The sequence below is a fragment of the Sodiomyces alkalinus genome (genome assembly GCF_003711515.1).
Source record: "Sodiomyces alkalinus F11 unplaced genomic scaffold SODALscaffold_2, whole genome shotgun sequence".
NCBI lineage: Eukaryota > Fungi > Ascomycota > Sordariomycetes > Glomerellales > Plectosphaerellaceae > Sodiomyces > Sodiomyces alkalinus.
In genome coordinates this window covers 5,912,779-5,934,596 of record NW_021167080.1, presented here as the reverse complement: position 1 = coordinate 5,934,596, position 21,818 = coordinate 5,912,779, and the positions used below count along the sequence as shown (strand labels likewise).

The 21,818-nt window shown below is 52.0% G+C and overlaps 5 protein-coding genes across 5 annotated transcripts; 2 read left to right on the top strand and 3 right to left on the bottom strand.

The window, feature by feature from the left end:
- Positions 1-1,301: 1,301 nt before the first annotated feature.
- SODALDRAFT_377307 (hypothetical protein) lies at positions 1,302-5,357 on the top strand (the record flags this gene model as incomplete). The annotated part of the gene is made up of 16 exons (XM_028614898.1): positions 1,302-1,343; positions 1,481-1,545; positions 1,682-1,697; positions 1,920-2,002; positions 2,061-2,082; positions 2,164-2,280; positions 2,316-2,384; positions 2,443-2,508; positions 2,655-2,758; positions 2,837-3,081; positions 3,167-3,260; positions 3,537-3,634; positions 3,718-3,918; positions 4,014-4,128; positions 4,555-4,645; positions 5,054-5,357. The coding sequence occupies 16 exons, from the start codon at positions 1,302-1,304 to the stop codon at positions 5,156-5,158; spliced, it is 1,533 nt and encodes a 510-aa protein (XP_028469459.1). The 3' UTR covers positions 5,159-5,357.
- Positions 5,358-5,722: 365 nt separating this feature from the next.
- On the bottom strand, positions 5,723-6,145 carry SODALDRAFT_125126 (hypothetical protein). The gene has a single exon (XM_028606658.1). The coding sequence runs from the start codon at positions 6,043-6,045 to the stop codon at positions 5,788-5,790; it is 258 nt and encodes an 85-aa protein (XP_028469458.1). The 5' UTR covers positions 6,046-6,145; the 3' UTR covers positions 5,723-5,787.
- Positions 6,146-6,713: 568 nt separating this feature from the next.
- Positions 6,714-8,061, bottom strand: SODALDRAFT_338895 (hypothetical protein; the record flags this gene model as incomplete). The annotated part of the gene is made up of 2 exons (XM_028612816.1): positions 6,714-7,475; positions 7,543-8,061. The coding sequence occupies 2 exons, from the start codon at positions 8,059-8,061 to the stop codon at positions 6,714-6,716; spliced, it is 1,281 nt and encodes a 426-aa protein (XP_028469457.1).
- A 3,604-nt stretch (positions 8,062-11,665) lies between these two features.
- Positions 11,666-16,340, bottom strand: SODALDRAFT_357716 (hypothetical protein; the record flags this gene model as incomplete). Its single annotated transcript, XM_028614034.1, has 21 exons — positions 11,666-11,727; positions 11,795-11,865; positions 11,939-12,021; positions 12,079-12,240; positions 12,342-12,434; positions 12,511-12,584; positions 12,723-12,860; positions 12,957-13,017; positions 13,242-13,304; positions 13,490-13,538; positions 13,626-13,794; positions 14,001-14,041; positions 14,516-14,560; positions 14,666-14,727; positions 14,833-15,014; positions 15,130-15,264; positions 15,301-15,347; positions 15,447-15,524; positions 15,716-15,836; positions 16,065-16,114; positions 16,288-16,340. The coding sequence occupies 21 exons, from the start codon at positions 16,338-16,340 to the stop codon at positions 11,666-11,668; spliced, it is 1,839 nt and encodes a 612-aa protein (XP_028469456.1).
- A 497-nt stretch (positions 16,341-16,837) lies between these two features.
- On the top strand, positions 16,838-18,347 carry SODALDRAFT_357715 (hypothetical protein; the record flags this gene model as incomplete). Its single annotated transcript, XM_028614033.1, has 8 exons — positions 16,838-16,856; positions 16,952-17,032; positions 17,217-17,320; positions 17,434-17,540; positions 17,608-17,698; positions 17,828-17,986; positions 18,105-18,152; positions 18,315-18,347. The coding sequence occupies 8 exons, from the start codon at positions 16,838-16,840 to the stop codon at positions 18,345-18,347; spliced, it is 642 nt and encodes a 213-aa protein (XP_028469455.1).
- Positions 18,348-21,818: the final 3,471 nt, after the last annotated feature.

Below are 21,818 nucleotides of genomic sequence, written 5' to 3'. Positions count from 1 at the left end.
GCAGTGTGCAAGATATTTTTGCTTCTATTCCTCTTTCCTCCTATCCTATCCGTTCTCGAGGGACATTGGGCTAAAGGGGAGTTTCGGGTATCTCGCGACTACCGAATACCGACGAGTGAAGGTGGACTGAGTTGTCAAGCGTGATCAGCCCGCAATTCAGGGATACCCTTTTGCACACATAAAGTCAGTCCAAAGAAGCAGTAAGGGATTGGGTATCTTAGAGACTGTCCGAGACACAGTGTTCAAGCACGTTAGTTGCTGGGTGACTCACCGCAGTAGTGATCTGAATACTCGACTTCTCGAGTTGTTCTTCCTGCCTTAAAGAGCAATGTCGAAAGATGTTGGACAGTCCGCTGACTGGCCATTAGGCCAATGTTGACGGCACCTCCTTGTTTATTTATTGCACCAACAAAGTACCCGACAGCCCCTTTTTCTCAAGACTGCAGCGTCGATCGGTCTTGACAAAAGGGGCCCTAGACACAGCCAATCGGGGGGCAAAAGGAACAGCTGTCTCCGTTCGAGACTTCCAAACGGACTGAAGTCTGCAATATCTTTTGTACTTGGTTATCCGAGTTCAAACATCGTCACCGTCATACTACCGTCGTACTATCGACAAGAGCTATGCTCGTTAGGCTGGGAGCCTCTAACGAGCAAGTTGCGGGAACGAAGCTCGTTGAAAGGTTCCTAGGCAAAGTTGGGGACGCTCGGGGGCTTCTTTCGATTCTCAAAAAGCAGTCCATGGCTTGCGAGTCCACCTGATGTTCTCTGGGAAGACTCGGAAGAGGACGTCGAAAGCCGCCAGATCGGGAACCGCCGTGCAGCAAATTGTGCTTGGGGGGAAATTCAGGGGTTTGTTTATCAAGACGAGCAACGGGTCACGGCGAGGTTGGACAACTTTCTAACAGTTCGTTATCGTCAGTTTCGACCTCTTCAGACAGTGCTCGATAGGACTCTGACGGAGAATGCGAGAGAGCGACCGCAGGACCGCGTCGTGGGAGTTCTGGACTGGAGTCACTGGACTCACCGGAGACAAATTGACAAAGGAGAAACGTGGCGAGCACAGCACAGCTGCACGAGCATGCGGCATTCCCGTAAACCAAGTCAACCAAGCCGTAGACATACATGTAACCGTAGGAGGAGCATGGAGGAGCTGAGGAGCATTGTACAACGCCTTTCGGGGCTGGACTTACCAGTTACCACGAGTCAGCCCGGGTGCCAACAGCCAGCCCGAGGCATGTTAAGGGCTGTGTTTTACGTTAATCCGTCGGCGCTTGTGTCCGTAAGCAGGAAGAGTTACTGGAATGTTCCTCCCGCGCCTCCAGAAGTATCCGGATTGCATCGTTGTAATTTAGAAACAAAAAGGAGAGTCGGCAATTCGATTAGGCTCTGAAAAAAGCAGAGGACGTCGGTACGAAGGCAGGTTGTCTGGAAGATGTCTAAAGGAAAGGCAAACCACTCGGAGCAAGTTTGAGTAATCTAGTCGTCCTCCTTCATCGCGGCGTCTCGGATTACCCCCCAGAACATAAAGTACCAAGGGACCATTTTGTGAGACACAGTGACACTACCAGGTACCTAAGGTACCTTAGGTAGGACACTCTTATGGTCTTGATTACCAGACACTGGACAGATCACAGATGACGCATTTACATTATCCTTTGTAACCAAACTCTCTTTCTCCCAGAGGTACCCTCTACTTGGTAAGTAAAGTCAAATAGGCATATGTGAGGCGGATTAGGTAGGCGGCTTCAGTACTCTGTACTGTGGGCTACGGATATCAGTAAGGCAAGGTATAGGTAGTTCTTTCCCTTTTACCTGATGGGTAAGGTAGGAAGGTATCTTGTTGAGTACGGTATTCTTATTAAGGTACCTTAGGCATGTAAGGTAGGTAAGGTAATGTAGTGCGCGTCTCTCTGTCTCAGACACTCTGTCCCCTTCCCTCCTTCCTTTTACATATATCCGACGTTGTTTCTGGCTTCCAATGCATCCCCAAGCTGAAGAGAATGTTATTAAAGATTCTCACCTTACGGTTCTGAGTTCAGAACAAATGCAACGCCTGCAAGTTGGGCCATTTCCATGAAACCCGTTCGTCGAAGTAGTAGTATACGACAGCATTTCGTTCTTGTCAGTCCTCCAGAGTCCAGAGTCCATACACATGACACACAGCTTCGATTCGGATGGTCCCCAGTTCAGCCAAACCCGGCGCAACAACGAAACTGTTCACGGCATACGGACGTCATGCTCGATGAGGTCGACTCCCTCCAGGCTCCGATCCCGTCCCCAGTATGGCCTCGAAGTTCGAGCTGACCTGACTGGAGACGGAATTGACACGACAAGCTGACTCGGGTCTCTCCGGATATCCGTACCTCCTTCTGCCCCCCGTGTTTGTCAGCCCACAAGCCACCCCCCCTTCAGGCTTTGGGCCCTTCCCCTTTCGGCGGGTAGATACTAGATTTCCTGATCCCGCCCAACGCCGCCTGGCGGCCTGGCCTGACCAGTGACATCTACAACGTCAGTTCACCGGAAGACGTTAGACAACGAATACTATACTGTGCATTCCGTAGGAGTCATTCAAGGGAGAACACGTTGTGGCTCTACTGTAGCCGGCTCCACATCCCTGTTTTCACCGTCTAATGACTCCACCCCTCCCTTTACAGGACTCACCCCATAGACTTAGGAACTCCCTCCTCCCTAGACTCCTAGAGGGGGAAGGGATATCCCGCCCGCAAAACGAGAATTCGGACCAATACTGGAATATTGTGTATTTTTTATGCGCAGAGCCAAGTGACGGTGCCGCCCCAGTTCAGCACTACTCGTGATGACACGGCTATGCGGCCAGGGAAAAGTCGCAACGGTCCCCGGCCAGTCCTCGGGCTCTTCCACCCCTCCACCCGCCCCCTCCTCGCGTCTTTCTGCCCCTTCCCGTCCTGCCCCCCTTGCATGCTGTTGGTCGTACCGTCGTACGGCCTTCCCCTAGTTCTGCGTTCTGCGTGCGATGCAATATCGCATGGGTGATCCCGCTAATGTCGAATGGCCAGCAAGCTCTGATGGCTGGCTTCCGGGGGCCGCGCTCCTCCCGCACACGTACTTGTCCAGGCACTGGCGCTCCGAGCCACGGGCACACCGTAGACCCCGTAGTGTACAGCTAAACGATGCGACGGACTGTCAGCGTCTTGGACCATTAGGGCGAGACGGCCTCGAGGTGCTGCAGCCTGCTGCCCGTACCCCTCTTTCTTCTCGGCGCCCATGGCTTACGTGCTCATGTCAAACCGCCCTACTCCTGACTCCTGAGCCCGCTGCCCTGCCTTCCGGCCCCCGAAATCCCCATTAGGTTTCACTACCTACACAAACGAAGCTCTCTCGCAAGATTATCTATCCTTCCAATCTGCCCCCATAGACCCGAACTGTCCCTAGCTAAGGTAGTATACACTTCCTGTGCGTGTGGTGCGCTTGACTTGCCAAGATACTCGTCTTTCTTAACACCGCTACTCTTCGGCATCGTCCGTGGGCAGGTAGTTTCCCCTCCCTCAACCCACCAGTCCCGCATTTTGGAAAGGGGAGCTAGGGTCTTCAGGTAAGATCATCTTACAAGCGCGGCATCCTCGTGGGAGCTTCCTAGCCTGGCTGAACTGCCCAGGTTCGCGCCAGTTTCTCCATCTCTTCGGGAGTCCTCCCCCCGCGTAAGCGTAACAACTTCTAACCCTTGATGTGCGCTCATAGCCTCATTCGCTTGGCACGGGCTTCGGCAACAACCGGTGGTCGTCATGAAGCGTAAACCAGTGGCGTCCTATGGTCCCGTGGTTGTGGGTTTCTTTGTCCCTCCCATAATGAACCTTGCCCAAAGAGAACAAGCTCTGAATCCTTTTTTATCTTTGATCGTTCCTGGTGTCCGACTGACCGACTCCTACACCCCCCCCGATGGTGTCTCTCACTCCCTTCGGGTTTGCTTCTGAGGGAAGGGGCAAAAAAAAAAGAAAAACAATAAGCAGGCACGGCTTCAACATTCCGAACTAAAGAAAAGTATGAGTCGAATCGTGGTCTAAGGGGGCCCAGCAATTTAGTTGGCGTCAACCGCGTTTCTACGACTCGCTTGGACGCCGTCTTCTTCAGTCAAAACACCAATGGGCTAGAGTGTGAAGAAGAACATGAAGAAGAAAATTAATCCCCTCAAACCGATCAATAGCCTCAATAGATCGTCCTCCAATCGTTGCCTTGAAAGACTTCATGACAACTCACGCTATAAGCTGGTCTACACCGAGTTGTCCCGTGTTAAGTCACCAGAGTCGCGCCGGTGGTGCATCTGAGTCCTGACTAGCATAACTTTGTAGTGTTGCATTCCGTAATTACCGGTTCCAACGACCGACAACGGTACTAGATCGCGTTGCATTAGTCCTGTTGGTCCCGACTCTCGACCCTCGGCATGCAACCACTTTATCCTTACGCCTCACGTCTCACGCCCCTCACGCCCCCCCCCCCCTTTTTTTCTTTTTTTTTTCCCAAGTTCTGCTGCTCTACCCAAGACAGGAACGAAGCTAGGAGACTCCTGATGCGACACAGGCAGAACCCCCTCTCTCCGACCCCTCTCCTTTTCCCCTCTCCTCGCACGAACGATCATACCCAGGTGCGGGTCAATAGTATGGACACGCATGTGAGTAATTGGCTATCTGGTGGCGGGGGTAACCCAAATATCGCCGTCGACAAGGATGCTGTCGTTTAGGCGGTGTGAACGACTCCAGGAGTCCAGAGGGCCAGAGGGGATTAAGGCCGACCCATGACTCTTTGCCCCCCCTCCCCTCCCCCTGGCCAACATGAGGCTTTTCCCTACGAAGCACGATATCGACTGAAGTGCCTGCCCACCCGAGATAGGACGCGGCTAGGCATGTCTCTGCTCGTGGGACAGGGAAACATCCTGGTCAACTTTTAGCTAGCTAATCGGGGTCAACGTCGTTGGACACGGGGGCACGCTCAAATTTTCCGGTTCTCCTCCCACTCTCTTTGACTAGGAGGTACCTCTCTCTACAGTGTTTGCCGACTTGCAACTCCTTGTTCTTCTTAGCATCCTTGGCACCACTTGCACCAGTGCTACGCCCGGACAAGAATCGACATTCCGGGACCCGATGCGCCAAATTCGCGAATGAACAGCCCACCTCCCTGTCCCTGATCCCCTGAACATCTATCTCTCAGGGGAACGAAAAGGTAGGAGACAGCAAGAGCAGAAAGTGGTGCCTTGCCCTGCCACGTATCGGTATAACCGCCCCGGCGCTTCCTTGGGCGGAAAAAAAAAAGGGGGGAAGTGTCTCCAGAACGGGAACGAACCCCATGCCACGTTGCTTCTCTTCACCCCCACTGATTCACCCGCCTCTTCGTATTCTCTTTGTATTTTTTCTTCTTTTTCGTATATTGTATTCTGCTGTGGGATGCCACTATGCCAGGCACCCGCAGAATTATTGGACAGTAGCAACTGGGATAGCTACTTATCCGTTCCTTTTTACCCCTCGAAGAACTTTCTCTGTAATGTACCTTTACTGTTTGTGAGAGCACGGAGGTGGAGTAATTCGAGTTGTTCCCAAAGGTCGGATAGAATAGAAAACCTCGCCTGGTGATTTAATAGAGACGAAGATTGGTTCGTTCCTCCAGTACCTACTCTGAGTTCAATACCTACTTAAGGGGTCGAAGAGCCCCATTGTGGAGATGGTTCGAATAAAATTTCACGGCAAACATTGGTTGGTTAATGATTCTTGTCAGTCGCTATCCGAGGAGTTGTAAAGTTTTTAAAAGAGACCTGTTCTGTTATATTGCTGTAGTATAGCCTTGCGGCGCTGATAAATCTCTGAACTGTCCGACAGAGCCAGAAAACTTTAACTCGTTGCGTACAAAGTGTTCTCCCATCTTGCCGCTTTCGGAGATGTGAATCCTCCGAGACGGCAACCAAGGAAACACAAGAAAAAAACGAAAAAGAAGAAAAAGGAAAAGAAGAAGAAACGCATAGCGCAGTAAAACATAACTAGTGTGAGTGTTTTGCCGTGAGGCAGCCAATCTTTGACCCATCCATCATTAAGATTCAGAGGAAGGGGAAACGATCGCGACTGAAGAGATCAACAGATACGACAGAGAAGGAAAAAATCAAAGACAAAAAAAAAAAGAAACAGTGTTGCGAGAAAGCATTGAAAACAAAGCTAAAAGAAAAGTAAGAGAAGAAACCTCCCCCAGGAAAGAGCAGAAAAGTATGACCATGAGAAATATCCTCCAACGTCCGGAATTGACCAAAGTTTGGCACAGAAATAAGTATTCCGACTCCCACACTTCAACATCTCGCGAGATTCGTCCCACTTTCCGTCAAATGTCGTTTGTCTGCCGACGTATTATGTTTTTGAAACCTCGAGTTGACACGCTAAGCGAGAGCATGCCGTGGTTCGTTGTCGCTCCCCATGCCGAAATCAGATGCTGCCGCCCACCCGTTGCCAGTGCCACGAGTCCCGTATCTTTTACAACGCCGGAACCGAACCGAAAAGTGCTGCTCTGGTGGCGAATAACGGTGAATAATACCAGGGTAAACCGGGGTTTGGGGAACAGAAGGAGGCGCCTGGCCCGATAAAGTCGATTTCTCGTCAAATTAACCAGAGGAAATGAAAAAAAAACCCCCAGAGTGCAACCAGTCCAGTCCAGCTGTTCTGCATTCTTCTTCTGTCCGTACAAGTTATGGACAGAGAAAGAAATCAGCGCCGAGCCCCAGACGCTGGACCCCGATTGAGTCGGCCGAGCATGTTCTTGTCAATGTCGGATGGGTTGTCGACAAGGTTGTTGAGGCTCATGACCGAGCTCGTAGAGGGAGCAACAGGCGTCGACGAGTTGCTGTGGCGCTGAGCCGACGGGGCGTGGCGGTCATCACTCGTGGCTGACAAAGGAGCTAGCGGAGTCTGTCCCGGGCTGTGCCGCGCATGGCCTCCGTACGGCACAGGCTGGCCAGGAGGATAGGACATATACCCCCCAGGGCTGCTGTGATTTGAACTAGACGCGGCTGGTGATCTTCGTCGCGGATCATCCCCAGTGGGATCGGGTGGAGGTAAGCGAAGATCGTCGCCACCCTCCTCAGGTTCCCTAGGCCGACGCCTAGCCACACCTCGCTGAGCATCGTAAGGAGGGTAGGCGTTCGTTGGAGACGGAGAAATCTGTTGATAATAGCCGTTTCCTCCTTGAGAATAGGGCTGGGGTTGAGCTTGCGGTTGAGGCGGTTGCTGTGGCGGCGGCTGCGGCGGCTGGGCTTGGGGTCCAGCGGGTGGAAGAGAACCAGGATGGAGTGGCTGGCCATATGCCCCATATAAAGGCGTGCCTGGCGGTACGCCACCAGGAACGGCCGACACCGGAATAAAAGCCGTTGAGCTGGATGACGATACCGGTTGAAAAATGCACTCTTGATTCATCCTACTGCAATTCACGCACTTCCCGCCGGGCGCGCTTTGGTACCCACTGCAGCGGATCTGGAAATTCTCTGCGATTAGTAAAGGACCATCTCTGCGAACCATGCGGAGCTTCCTGCTCCCATACCTTTCTTTTCCGGCAATATCTGCAGGCAATGGACGTCCGCTGCCTTGGGGCAGCTTGCGGCATCGGAACCGGATTCTGGGCATATTCCCACCGAGGAGGCGGAGCGTGGGGCGGGTAGTCGTACCTCGGACCCGGGGTAGGTGCTGGCTGGCCATACTCGGGATAGCGTGCTGGTGGCGGGGGAGGGGGACCAGCCTGACGATGATAATCTGGCGGATAGGCTTCAGAATAGTGAGTGGCTGGTTGACGGCCCTGGTAATAATTGTCCCTTGGGTCGGGGGTAGAGTACGATGGGGACCTTGGACCGGGGGGCTGTAGTGGAGGTAGCTGGGTCGGGGGACCGGCCGACGGAGGCGGCGGGGGATACCCATTCGCGGAATTTGGTGAAGCGGCATAATTGCCGGGGCGAGACTCAACGCGAGGGTCGACCCGTGGGTCCGGAGGCGGCTGTGTGCCTCGCTGGTACTGATGTTGACTATAATGATCTTGCATTGCGGGCAATGTCACTGGCGCTGCCATGGCTTGCCTCGTTTGGTCGTTGACTGCTACCGTCGCTGTGGCTGGAGGACCCAAAGGGGGTAGTCTCTTGCCGGCTTGATCGTCCTGAATGGTGGAGGGCTCGTGGTTTCTGCGCGGTGGTGGTCCTCGTCCCAACTCCTCTGCCATGCTCTGGAGACGGCGAGGGGAGCAATGACACGGTACGAGATACCTTTTCCCTCAGAAAACGACGGCTACGATCGGATCCTAGCTAGGTGAACGGTGGATTGGAAATATGGCTTGTGGGCAAAAGGCGAGTGTTGCAAAGGCATATACCCGCAGCGTGATCGTCGCTGTGTTGGCGCGAGGTGACAATCTGTTTGCCGAGCACCCAGACGATGCCCCAGCGCGCAAAAGCAAGTCGACAGACTTCAAACCCAAAATCGGCGTGTGCTTCGCACTCGGGTCCGTGACCTTTAGACAAATGGCAAGGCGACTATATAGGACCTGGAGCGACTGATGTCAAGTGGTATGTGAGGCTCGATGAGCGTGGGATCAAAGGTAACACGGCCCGCACAATAAGCTGACTAGCCGTCGTTGGCACGAAAGTCCACTGGAATGCGGGAGATTGAATGTTGAGATAAGAGGCGACGAGCTGAGGCTGGAATTTGAGCGACCTCGCCAAGTTCCAGGATTCCGATGTGCAGGCTTCCAAACTTTCGTCTTTCGCTTCTGTTCGCCCAACACTTGCAGTGGGTGAAAAAAGGGAAGAAAAAAAGGAATGGGGATGATAATGCAGAGGAAAAAGATACGCGGCCACACAGTTGTGATTATGGCGAGTGAAGGTAGGGAGGATGTTGGATAGACGGTGAGAGTGAGAGGCAAAAAAAAAAAAAAAAAGGTTGTGAAGGTAGCAAGTTGGGTGACGGAGGGTGTTCAGGTGAAAAGGGCAATATTGGCATGAAACGAACCCCAGCCCAGACCAAGGTGTGAACGGCCGGGAAATGGCACCTGACCGTCAAGTGTCAAGTCAGTACCTTAGTATCTGGGTGAACGTGGGTGTAAGTAAGCCAGCAGGGTTGGTCGAGCTTGGCTAGGGCCAGGGACTGGAACCCGCTGCTAATAATAATGGCCGTAGGCGTGGGCGTGGGCGTGCCGCGCAGGCGTAGGTGGCGGGATGACTGGAACAGTGGTTGTTGTACGATTGATTTGAAGCGTATGTATTCGCAGTGTGAGGGGAAAATAGGACGGGTCTTTTAGGGGAGGGAAATGTCGAGTAGTTGTCGGTGCGACACTGGAAAAGAGAGGGATGGTGCCGAAGAAGTAATCAGGGAAAAAGAGAGGAGAAGGCTCTGCGCCCGCACCTCATGTGGACGTGGAAGACTGCGCAAGTCTGGTGCGGTGCGAGTGGGGAGTGGGGTCCCCCGTTGTCGGGTGCATTCGTTCGTGGTCGGGAAGGAGGAAAGGGGGTGGAAGCAGGAAGCATTAGAAAGAGCGAAGGCTACCTAATAAATGATGCATAGAAGGAAGGGGGGGTGGGGAGGGTGTGTGATTTGGTTGGCTGGGGTGGAGGGAGAGAAGATGGGCCTCGCAACCCAAGGAATAGGTAGGCACTATTATTTACTGCATGCACCCTCGGGGGCTCGGTAGCCAGCAGGAGACGGTAGGTACCGTTGCGTACCGTACCGTACGCGGCGGCGGCGGCGTACCTCTAGTGGTAATTCGTTGGGCAGTGCAGGGACCCAGTAGATGGTGTCTTTTAGTACCAGGCCCTGGCCGTTTGGACTGCAGTCGTGGTCCGCCGCCACCGCGCCGGCTGACATCCACTCAACGGTTGCACCCTCTCCCGGCCCAGCGCAAGGGTCTGCTGCCATGGGGGAGAACAGCCCGGAATATGCAGGCTTTTCACCGATTACTTTGGCACGTAATCACCAGCGATTCTTAGCTCACAATGCAGAGTACGCGAGGAATATATAAGGATTTGAGTCTAGCCGCCCAGTTCTGCGTCGGGGATCCAGCGACACTTGATGAGAACATAAGGGCAAAAGATAAAGAGAGGCAAGCGCGTTCACAGTTCGCAGTTACGTCGTCTTATCTCTTCATTTTCATTTTCATTTCCTCTTTTTCCTTTTTTTTTTTTTTTTTTTTTTTTTTGGCGGCGGCGCCCTTTAGTCCGTCCCCCCATTCTTACTTCCCGATCAATCGCTTCCCTCTAACCTGGGGCAATAAGTAACGACGCCCTACCCCCCAAGTCACTCTTCAAGCACAACCTCGCAACGTCGTCTTTGTCTTGCTGACGTCCTCCCCTCTCTTCTTGTCTCCCCCTTGGCTGTGTGTGTGACCAGTCTGGGTCATGGTACGCTCAGACGGATGCGTGAGCGGGGAGGCCCGTGAGGATGGGAACACGAAAGAGCGGGCAGAGGCTGCCCCGCTTAATGGCTGCATTGTGTTGCAATCCGCGGGATTACCCCTTCCTGCGTATTGACAGGGCAGGGCTTCGACATTGGGTACGAATTCGGTTGCAGAAACGCCGTACATAGGTATACACCTACCTACCTTATACTCTGCCTACCTCGCGAGACTGGGGGCTTTTTAGCCATGGTTACCTAATTACCTTAGGTACAACGTACACATGAAAGTACCTTATAAAGTACCGAACTAGTCGTTGCGTCCCTCACCCCACAAGGTACACGTACGTATGACATGGCGACCAAGAAGCTCTTGCCTGGTGGGTGCTGGTACAATGTATAGTGGGTATGTAGCATGGTTTCTTCCGCGACTATAAGGTAGCTGTAGGTATTTGTCGGGGCTGACCGCTGCAACTCGATCACCCACTCGCGCGTGCGGCCAACTCAGTGACCACTCAAATTTTCGGAATGTAAAAGCTTCCGTCCTCATCAGCAGCCACCCGGACCAAACATAACGGGGAAGTACCGTACAGGGCAGACAATGACAGGTGTTCCAAGTCGAGTCGTTACCCTGAACCACACGCTCGGTGCCCGATTGACCAACCAAATGTTTGTGCCTGTGCCTCCCTTGTCAGCAACCAAGGAATCGAGAAGACTTCCATTATGCGTTGATGACGACGACCTGCAATTCTATTCGTCCATGTCCTTGTTTCACTGGATTGTTACAAAACAGGCGGACTGCGATATGTTGTCAGAATCGATCCCGAAACAATTGAACCGATGAGAGACTTGGCAGGAAAAAAAAAACCCGAAGCGCAATTGATGTTGAAACATCTCACTTTTACCTTCACTCAGAAGCTCGACATAGAACCCCGTTTCTTCCGACTACCGAGTTTAAAGAAACCTGTGGTGGCAAGAAGCGCTCATCGCGTAGTACATTATATATATACCTTCTCCATGTACCATTCCAAGACAAAAAGCGTTTAGCCTCGGCACTATTGGGTGATGAGACCCCGAAAGCTCGCGTCCTCGAACTTCGAGCTTCTTTGTTCTCGTACACCTCCCATTATAAGGTCAGTTTTTATCTGTACCCATAGGGACCGGACTGTCCGCACTCTGTAGATCGGTGAGATACGCTATGCCGAGAACGACCATCGACAGATGACATGATCAGCTACAACGAGACGGGTCCGTAACCGTCCATTCGTGGCATCAACAATGACAAAGAAACCTTGCATTCAATCCCCATTGGTCCTGTTGTGTGGCCAGTTCTTCATGAAGCCGCCCCAATTCAGGCCTTCTGTAGTGTACATAGAGAAGGCTAGAGACGTTCAATTAATGTGGCGGGCTCAAAGTGTCCCTATCACCTTGTATTCCCACTCCCGACAACACAGAGAGCATGGGACCGGAATTCGTCATGTTGTCGGGTTGAGATACACTGGAGGCTGACTACAGGTACCTCTTTGGAAAGCCATGGATAGCGGACCTTGAAGTTCTAACGGGTCTGGGACCCGCTTTTCGCATTCTGATCGGTCGCAGAAGTGGCCGCAGGCGTTACAGGGACTATGATCGGCTGGTTGGCCAACAGGGGGAACTACGAAATCGCGATCAACATCTCCTTAATCGTCCTTACGGTATGTACCGAGCACACCCGTGACGGCATAACGCAGGCTGACGGGACAGGGACGACCTGCTGACTTTCTGGCATCAATTCCTTAAGCAGAGAGTCCAATGGCCCGTGATCATGGAGAATACGCTCAATTTTCAGTCCCGAGGGGCATATCGCTGTCGCTTCTTGCATAAACGCCCTCAACTGGGATATTTCATTATTCGTACAACGTACAGTGAGTGGCAAAAAGCTCCTACCCGGGAAAAGGCATGCGTAGGTATTAATGCTTTGGGCAAGCACGTTACATTAGCCCGGGCAGTATAAGACGAGCCGAGATTAGCTGGATTTGGATGTGCCGAGGCATCAGCTACCTTGTTAGGTGGCAGGACGAGTCGCGTCTACCGAGTCGGTGACCAACCAACTAACGGGTCGGGCTCACCGATGAACTATGCGCAGAACGAAAACCGGACTCACGGGCCAAAGGGGAGGCAGTTGGTGGCCCGAACTGAGGCACGTGGCCAAGTGTCCTCGGTCCCAAAACAGGGCCCCTGTGGCTTGTTGTCTCCAAGTTCCGTTTATCCTACTACAACCCATAGCAAAACCGCTACCAGCTCTCATCAACCCCACAGGCATTGTACATGAGAGATTAATATGGTTTCAGTGATTAGACTCTGTGTATCGGGGACCGCAAAGCATCCGAAGATCATGCAGGACGGGCCGAGATAGGGAAGGGTAGACAGCAGGGCTACACGTAGGACTACCCGGGAGGTGGGGGCGGGCCGAAGATGTGATACAGTTCATCGAGCATCGACAAATTCCAACGGCTGGACGGAAATGGCAATCGGAGAGTACTTCCCGACTTGTGCAACCCTCTCCATAGCGGGGGAGGGTAATTATTCGCACTATGAAATTAAATCAACTTGAGTGACATTTTGACCTGCTGGGTGTCCGGAGGCCGGAAAGGTACAAGTCGATCGCTTTCTGCAGTTTGCATCCGGTCAAACTAATGTGTTACGAAATACTCAAAAACAAATATGAAGAAAAAAATGTGTGTGAGCCAAGGGAACGACACGGGGATCTTATCCGTCCACTAATATTTAAAGGATACCTAGGATAGGACAAAGTAGCATATTTGTCCGTAATATAGGAGCATATAATTATGCTACTATCATAGTCCGGAACTTTCGCCGTGTGTGTCTATGAACAGAATGAAGCCGGATTTGCTGCTGGTGTGCGTTGTACTGAAGACCGCCCACATGCTGCTTGACCTGTGCAGCGACGCAGCCAGTTGCTTCACCCTACCTAACGTCGTGCTACATACGACGAGGAAGGAGAAAGGACAGGAGGTACCTACCGTACCAGCCAACAACACGCATTCTGTAAGGTATCTAGGCACTGCACATAGGTATATGTACATATGAAGTACTTCGTAAACCCTTGGTCTGCCACTGACCGGGGTATCCTGCACATGATCCCAGTCGTGTGGTCCACGCCGCAGGCCACTACGACGATTTGTCTCAATGCCTTAAGGTAGGTACACAATTCAACCGTCCTTGGGTTCCTTGGACCTTTTAGGCTTCGCCGCCTACCTGCTTTGTACGGTGTACTGGGTACTCGTAGGTAGGGCGAATGGAATAGAACCAATATCAGTGCGACGTTTCTGTGGGGTATTGCTAAGTAAGACATGGCGGCGGCCCGTCGGAAATGATAGAAGCAGACTCGTCGTGGGGGGTCGTAATGAAGGATCTGATCCTGCCGCTGGTTTCGTTCAAGACGAAAACCGCCAGTCCGGGCAACCCGGAAACAGGGGAGGGGGGGATTTTCGAAGAAGAAAAACTGGCTTGGTGGCATTATATCATTAATTATAAGATTTTATACACTCCGAGGACCACTAACCGTTTTCCGATAATTGTTCAGACACTACGTAATGATTCCGTGTGAAGGTAATTACATCAGGTACAGACAGTTTCCGGGGCCTGTCTGATCGTACCCCAGCAGATCATGACTAGGACGGCGCGAATCACGCGGTTCTCCCTTATTCGGTAGGCATGCCCGTACATTCAGCCAATGAAAAGCTTTACCAGGAACATTGCTTTTGAAATGTAGATTGGCCGGCGGGAAGGGAAAATACCCTGTCGTCCCCGCTCCCTCACGGGTCGGTACGAGACAGATGTTTCTTGGCTTTCCAGTATCGATTCCCGTTTACGAAGTACCTTACTTTGTGCGAAGTACTAATTTACCTTGTACCTTAAGGTACCTACATCACAAGAGTTCTTTAGGCGAATTATCGCAAGGCCCGTGCGTGTTTCTATCCGTACTTAGGTCGCCTTTATCGGTCGACGTTTTCGCACACCGCGGGCAGTAGATAGGGCGTTCGACCTTATTCGTTGGGAATTTGCAAACAATAAGAGGAGAGGCGAAGGGAGTTCCCTCAACTCTGTGGCAACCGTTTTCGTACATGCAAAAAAACAGTTGTGACGCAGGCAAGCCCGGCGACGGGATGGTGAATTCGGCCGCCACTACCCTCGCGGTGTTTAGTGCACAACACATCACGGCTACGTATAGGTACCCCCATATATCTACCAATATTACCCATAGATTTACCTATATCGTTTTACTTATTATATACGTTTCCACCTTCTGAGCATTATGTTTGTAGATGACCCCGAAGGCCCAATAGGCCGGAATAGGCTATCGTGATGAACGGAAGTCCCGGGGGTTAGTCAGACCAGCTGTACATATGTAGCTTAGAACCCCAGGACCAGGTGTGTGCGGCCAAATGCGGTCTAAGCCAACGTTTTTATCATCCGCAGAGTTCAGACGACGCAACAAGCGAAGAACTCGCGAGAGGCCGTATTGGAAAAGCGGTTTCGGTGCGGTGTCCAAAAGCGCTTTCCTACTCTGTAGTGACATGGCCTTCCTTCTGGTGGTTATGAGAGTCTCTCGAACATCGTGAATCGTACGTAGGCTTACCAGACCTGCACGGTGTGAAAACCACTCACATAAATTACCATACCGTCCTGACCGCTCTTCGCCCCTCCGGGTCCTCCCCCACATTACTCCACCGTTTCCCGCCTTCCCTTTACCTCGTACATTCGGCCGCTTCCTCCTCCGCCTTCACAACAACGGCTGGTTGGTTCCCTGCAGGGCATTGTCCGCATGCCGCCTTTGCGTCTTGGGGCTGTAGCCGCAGAATGCCACCCTGTGGACGCAAAGCCAGACCTTGACCTCAAAATCCCGCAGTTCAGGAAAGTATGCGCCAACTCGGAAGGAGTAGGTCCAGGTTTCGGTGAATTGGTGATCGTTCGTTCCTCGGTCCCGTCCGGAGATACAGCGGCATCAAGCATCAGCTAGCTGTTGAGGAGGAAGAATAGGACTCTAGATCAGAGGTCTGTTTTCATTCGTATCACAAAAGGGTGGGCTTGGCCGCTTGGGTCGAAGGGGTGTGCGTGAGTGGGACGGTGACGTTCTTTTGGGTTGAAATCTTACTGGCCCCAAGGATCAGAAAGAAGAAACGGGGAATCGGTTTGGTTACAGATGATTCGATACGAATCGTCGGATCTAAGTGGTTTATCGGTCCGGTCGCTGGCGATATTTACCCGCTGCCATTCAGGGGATGATCATGTCGCATGGTAGGTACGAACTATTTCCTTTCCAACCACACTCTCCCTTTGGTCACACTACTCCGTACGACACTACTGCAGTCGACGGCAAGCCACAAGGGATGTTCCATGTGATCCCGTCATCCCTTACCACCAGCTTGGACTTCCCACCAGCTTGGAACGGCGGGGCACTCCCCTCTGGTCAGCGGTGGACAACTTGCTTGCCATGAGACGAATGGAACGCCACAAGATACCAGCACTTCCCCTTGCAATCCCATTATCCCCTTAGTTCTGCGACCCTAGCGTACCAGCTTCGTAGGTGCCTTTATTGGTTCTACTATATGTGTTACCGTTCGTGAACTAAGTACGGAGTAATCGCTAGTACGGAGTACATACATATGTACGATGTAATCCTGTCTCACACACTTCGCTTATGGAGTGAAGGCATACCCAGAATGACGGGAAAGGCCGCGTACCTAGTGAGGCAGGGGTGCGAAAGGGAACGGGCTAGATCCCCACTCGCCATTAAAGGTCGGATTCAGCGAACAGTGCTCCGGAAACACGTTTGTACAGAGTACCTACAATACCGAATAGACAAGCCTAGCTATGAAGTACAAGTACTTACTGTACCTACGTAGATACCTGGTACCTGGGGTACAAAGCGCCTTCGTGTTGCGAGGCGACAATTGCGGAGCGATCCATCCTTCGCCCTCAACGCTCAACGAGAACGCCTACCTTAAGGCGTTCCCTTGTCTACCTAGTATAAAACGTGTACGATGTCTCTCATCGCTTTGGATCCTCGAGGATCCTCAAATCCTAAATCAATTACCGAAACCGAGCCCCTCCAGAGTATACTGTTTTACAAAACACAGATGATCGAATATCTTTACGTTCGATATACGACCGATCGTATTCTCCATTGTCCAAACGCGGAGGACCGGATGTGGTCCCAGAACGGCGTTGATGAATGCAGCCTGGAACGCCCCAGGCGGTTTCTTCCGCCGTCTTCCTCCTGGCGTATTACTACTCAGTAGTTATCATAGTATTTTTGTTCTCGGCTCCTACACCCTCATGCATGTCATCTAGCACCAAGCAATCATCCAGCCACTATGAATACGAAGAATAAGAGGATTTGTGGAAAGGCTGCCAAACTAACGCCCCCCCTTGAGCCTCGATAAGGTCCGGAAGAAGTTGGCGACATGTCAGTCAAGGATCAAGGTGGCTAAAATACCGATTCAACGCCCCTCGACCCGACTCTTTCCTTGCCTTCCTTCCGCTCTTGGAGGTCTGGTCTGCTCTCTGACATGGGCCAGGGTCTGGGATAGACACCCTTTCAAGAACTGACCTGTCGCCTATCACGATCCGAGTACATACAACTCAGCTAGACGAGGCCAGTAGCTCTATCTTTGAGTAACCTATCTAGAGATTCATTCGGAGTGGGAAGAGGTAAGATTCTTGCTTCGCCTTTCTCTTCTTGTTGCAGTTAGGGCCGGTGTCTTCGTTGTTTTGGCATAGATTATGAGATTCCTAGATTATTCGTACTGTATCCACTATCGCACTCCCTGTGGGATGGATTAGAGTGCTACAGGGTCACGTCGACCAGGGGTTTGCACCGGAAGCGGCAAGCATGGGTCGACGGAGCGACCGCCAACGGGCCGCCTTCTTCCCTCAGGATGCTCCGCGTTAACTGCTAACCACCCACGCCTTGCTTAGGACATTGACTGTATTAAATGCAGTCCATGCTACGTTATTCGCTGTAGGCTACGGAATGCACCTGGTACCTCTGACTCAACAGACTGAGAACAATGACCTTAATAATCTCATCGCCCTCGCCGCTCGATGCTGTTCCAAAGGTCTCAGATACCACTGTGATACATTGCCGGATGCAGTGCCACAGACAAAGTACATACTACATGAGCATCAAAAGTCCCGCCACTACCTTCATTCCGGTAACCAATGGCACATTCAGACTCTCCAATGCCTCGTTTAAATATGTCATCAACTTGCTGCGTCTCTTGATTCTGGCGGCTGGGTCGCGCGCGGCACAGGGCGGCGTGCAGGTAAGATCGAGTCAATTCATCTGGATTCTTCGGTACCGCCTTCTGTTGTATTGCCGGCGTTCTGAACACATTAAATTTTCTCCTTTCTACAAGACTACCTACAGTTGAGCCTCTGCAACTCACAGATAGTCCTTCCGCCACTATGCTAATAAGCCAGGGCACGTTCACCAACCTCATTCCTTTGGTACAAAGCGGCTGTTGGACAATAACCATAAACGGCTGATATCGTCAACGAATATGCAACACTCCCTCGACTCGCCTTGGATTGACTGGAGGATTTTGACCGACGTCAGATACGTAACTATAGGAGCGTCTTTTGTCAGTCTCCGGGACGCATAGCTTATCAGTTTGTTTCTTTATACCTTACTGCTAATGTCCCGACTAACGTTGTTTGAATTTCAGTCAGAGAGCTTATAACTTTGACTTTGAGAACAGAGATCTTCTCTTTGGTGCAGTGCAACCAGGGAGACCCGTCCTTAATTACGTCTTAATGCTCCATTTCCCCCCCTCCTTTTTTCTTCTACTTTTTTACAAAATAAAAAAAGACTTTAACCGAGACGCAGCACAAGAATCTCGCAATCCATTAATTAAGCAACTGTTAACTGCATTTTCCAAGGATCCCATGTACTCGTCCTACCAACAATTATGACATGGAAGTTGTTGTACACCAAGCCATAGATCATACGACCTCCCACACCTGTGGATGTTCTCAATGCCAGAGCAGCTAAGATTAAGAATTCCCTAACCATTTGACTTCGAGAAAGGGTTGCTGTAAAATGGGCTCAACGACAACGACGAGTCGTCAGTGTGGGTGATGGCTGCGGGTTGGGATCTAAAAGTATCCGTACCACGAAGACCGGAACGAGAGTATCCACCACGCAAGCCGAGTTTTAACTTTCCGGCTCAACAAACATCGCACAATCACCTGGCCACGTCGCGGATAGTGGAGATGCGTGTCCACGACTTTTTATTACGACCACGGTAAGTATGTAAACCAGGCTCCCCCACGCTTATCCTCACTGGTTCCCATGCCGTTGTTGTCAGGTACCACTACTCCGTAGGGCCCTGCAGTCTCAAGCGCGCGCGCTGAGACATCTGCGACGGGAAAATCCCAAAGTACCTACGGATAGTTGGCCCTCTTGACGAGAAATATGAATATCCCAATGTTATCGAGTCATCGACCGGGGTGAACATAACGTGAACACTCAGTATCCCAAGGCTCTGCCGATCCTCACCCCGAGAAGCAGCTTAGCGCACGAGAAGCGACGTAGCCAAGAAATAGTTCGCTAAGTTGTCGACGCTTCAGGACATAGACAGTGATAGTCTTTGTGGATTTTCGCTGAGAAGATGGCTGACCCTCCTCCCTTCCCGTGGTCAGGTGTTAAGAATTCCAGCCATCCTGCGCGGCCTTGACAGCCAGGATTAATTAAGGGAGTTGATGCATGCGGCATAATTATGGGTTAAGGAAGAGGACGGGCAATTCCTTGTCAGCCGTGAGGAGCCTGTGACGGAAGGATCCGCGTTGTAGAGCAACCCCGATGTTGGTTTAAATTGGAAGGAAGAACCACCTAATTACATTAGTTTAGTGACCGCGGCTTGCTCCACAGGCATCTAAATCAATTCCACTTGCACTTTTTGCACGACCTTAAAAGCTCCATGGCAGATAAAACCTCAATTTCGACGCAGTCAACTTTGATCTTTCCTCGTTACGACAGCACGTCCGATGGTGGGATCAACAGTTATGCTAAACGAATCAGTAGACCGAGAGGGAAATTATCTTGTTATGAACCGATATTATTTCCTTGCTGAAAGTGGGTAAGGCTCGACGGATGGAATGGATTGCGCCCGGGGGAGTCGACCATGTCAACAGAAGAACGCGAACATCAAGGCGCTGGTACCCCATCGCCCCGCTGTCTCGAACTGATGTCTCCAAGTGAGGTGAGCAGACAATGCAGGAGTTGCGGTTGGCCAGTGGGGGATTTACATGGTGATGCCTCAATACCCAAAAAGTGTACGGGCCCCAACAGTGAACACAGGGCATATTTAGAACATGCCATCATGCTCTCGGTGCTGGGCCCCCCTGATCCTGATGAATGGGCATTCGGTGAGCCGAAGACGAGCTGACGAGCTTGGATGGCTTGGATGTCTCGTGGTCTCCATTGATTGGACGAAGAAGGGGGGGGGTGGGTGGGGGAGCGGCGCGTGGGAATAGATCACGTGATAGCAGATGCCTGCATCTAGCCGTCACCTCCCGTCGTTCCCGCGAGGACTCCAAATTTCACCCCTTACAACTGGTCCGCGAGCCACTCGAAACTCGTCTTAGCCCCCAGGCCAAGCGTCAAGACCGCGACGAGGGTCTTGTGTTGCGCGGGCCACCGTGCGTTCGATCGATAAACCGAGCTGTTTTATTCGTAGAAGCCGTTCTGTGGGGTTTCGGCGAGGAAGAGAGGGGCTGGTGGTGGTGGGTGGTGACGCTGGCTAAGGTACCTACTTCAACTCCCTGGGTGTCTTGGCTCAGGTCAGGAGTCGTCGGTTGTTGGATCTCAATGGGCAATTATTCGCGAGACATTACGACGTACATACGATGCACATCGTAGTGGCGAGGGACCTGGGCAATTGGTAAGCAATCACACGGTCACACCTGGAATTGCCGGTCCGCGGATGTCCCCGACCCCCGGGCCCGCCATCGTCTCTCAAACAAGGAAAGAATGCATGGGAAGGGAGAGCTGAGATATGGAGGCAAAGCGACTGTTGGCGAGGAAAGGAAGAGAGTTTGGGGAGCTGAAATATTCTGGAACCAGTTTGCGGACAAATGAAGAGGACGAGCGATGTTCTTACCCGGTTCTGGCTCTCCACACACATAAAGTACCCCCCTGCTCTACCCTTATACGGATACCGAGAGGTTGATTACAAAAAAAACAAAAAAAAAGAGAGAGAGAGAGAGAGACCCGGGGGGGGGGGAGGCGGGGCAAGCAAACAAGACGAAGACCGAGGCAGACCGAGCGAGGGATTTCGCGTGGCGGTTTCCCAGACATCCCCATACCCCTCATAAGTACCGCTTCCTGTGCGCCCCGGTCCATGTTGCCATGTTGTCCCTTGAGGTGGGAAGAAAGAGGAAACAAGAAAAGACAAGACAATCGTGACTGCGGTCAACAGTGCGGTCGAGAAAAATTCGCACGAAACCCCCGACATGCATCCTACCAAGACTCATCACACATATGTACGTTGTACAACGTACATACATACCCCTGATGGGCTAGCCCGCAAGGAGTAGCGTCACCGACGCATGAACTCCACCCATATATTCGGATGGTATTACTGAGTACGGGGGAAGTCTTATCTCGTCGTAGCTCGCAGACGAGTGGCTCCCCCCCGTCGGGTCGGCATGAGCCAGTGGGCAATTTGGGTGGTCGAAGATTTCCAATCTACCTACCCAGGAACTGATTGATTTTGACCAAAGGAGGTTACCTAATAAGCTAACAGCAAACACGGGGGACCCACGGATTGATTGACTTGAGCTCGCTGCGATATTGATTATGAAAGGCCAATCATCGTGGGGCCACTCTCTTGACTGCATTTCGCTGACGTCGAATCGTCGATGTTCAGGAGGGCGTGGGCATCGATCGACCCGACATGACCGAACGTCAGCAATTTCGACTCTTCGGACAGAGGAGGCGCAAAATACTTTCCTTTACGTCGAAAGAGCCTTGAGATGGGTATCTGAGAAAAACGGCTGCTTGGCCAGGGCCTGCAGATGCAAGTTGCCGGAGCGTTTTCTCGGTTTCTATCCCTGTGCTTCAGCACACAAATCTGATACGTGTCACTCGGTGGTGGACGGTGGACCCTATCAGTCACCTCTCCACGAGACCACGGCCACATGCGCGCAGTACTGCAGGCTCCTCTTTTTTTTCTCTTTCTTTTTCCTTTCCTTCTTTTCCCCCTCTCCCTTTTCCGTCCTTGATCCTGGTTTAAGAGGGGGTTGGGGTGTTCGGTGGGGTGGGGGGGTACATATATGTACTCCGTACTCGGTACCTTACCGTAGGTTCCTCGGCCGACGCGCTAACAACGGCTTGTTCAAAAAGTGACAACCAACCATCCCACACTCCCTCAGTGCCTGTGG

Coding starts and splice junctions, on each gene's coding strand:
- SODALDRAFT_125126 (XM_028606658.1), bottom strand. CDS start 6,045: ATGGGTCAAAGATTGGCTGCCTCACGGCAAAACACTCACACTAGTTAT.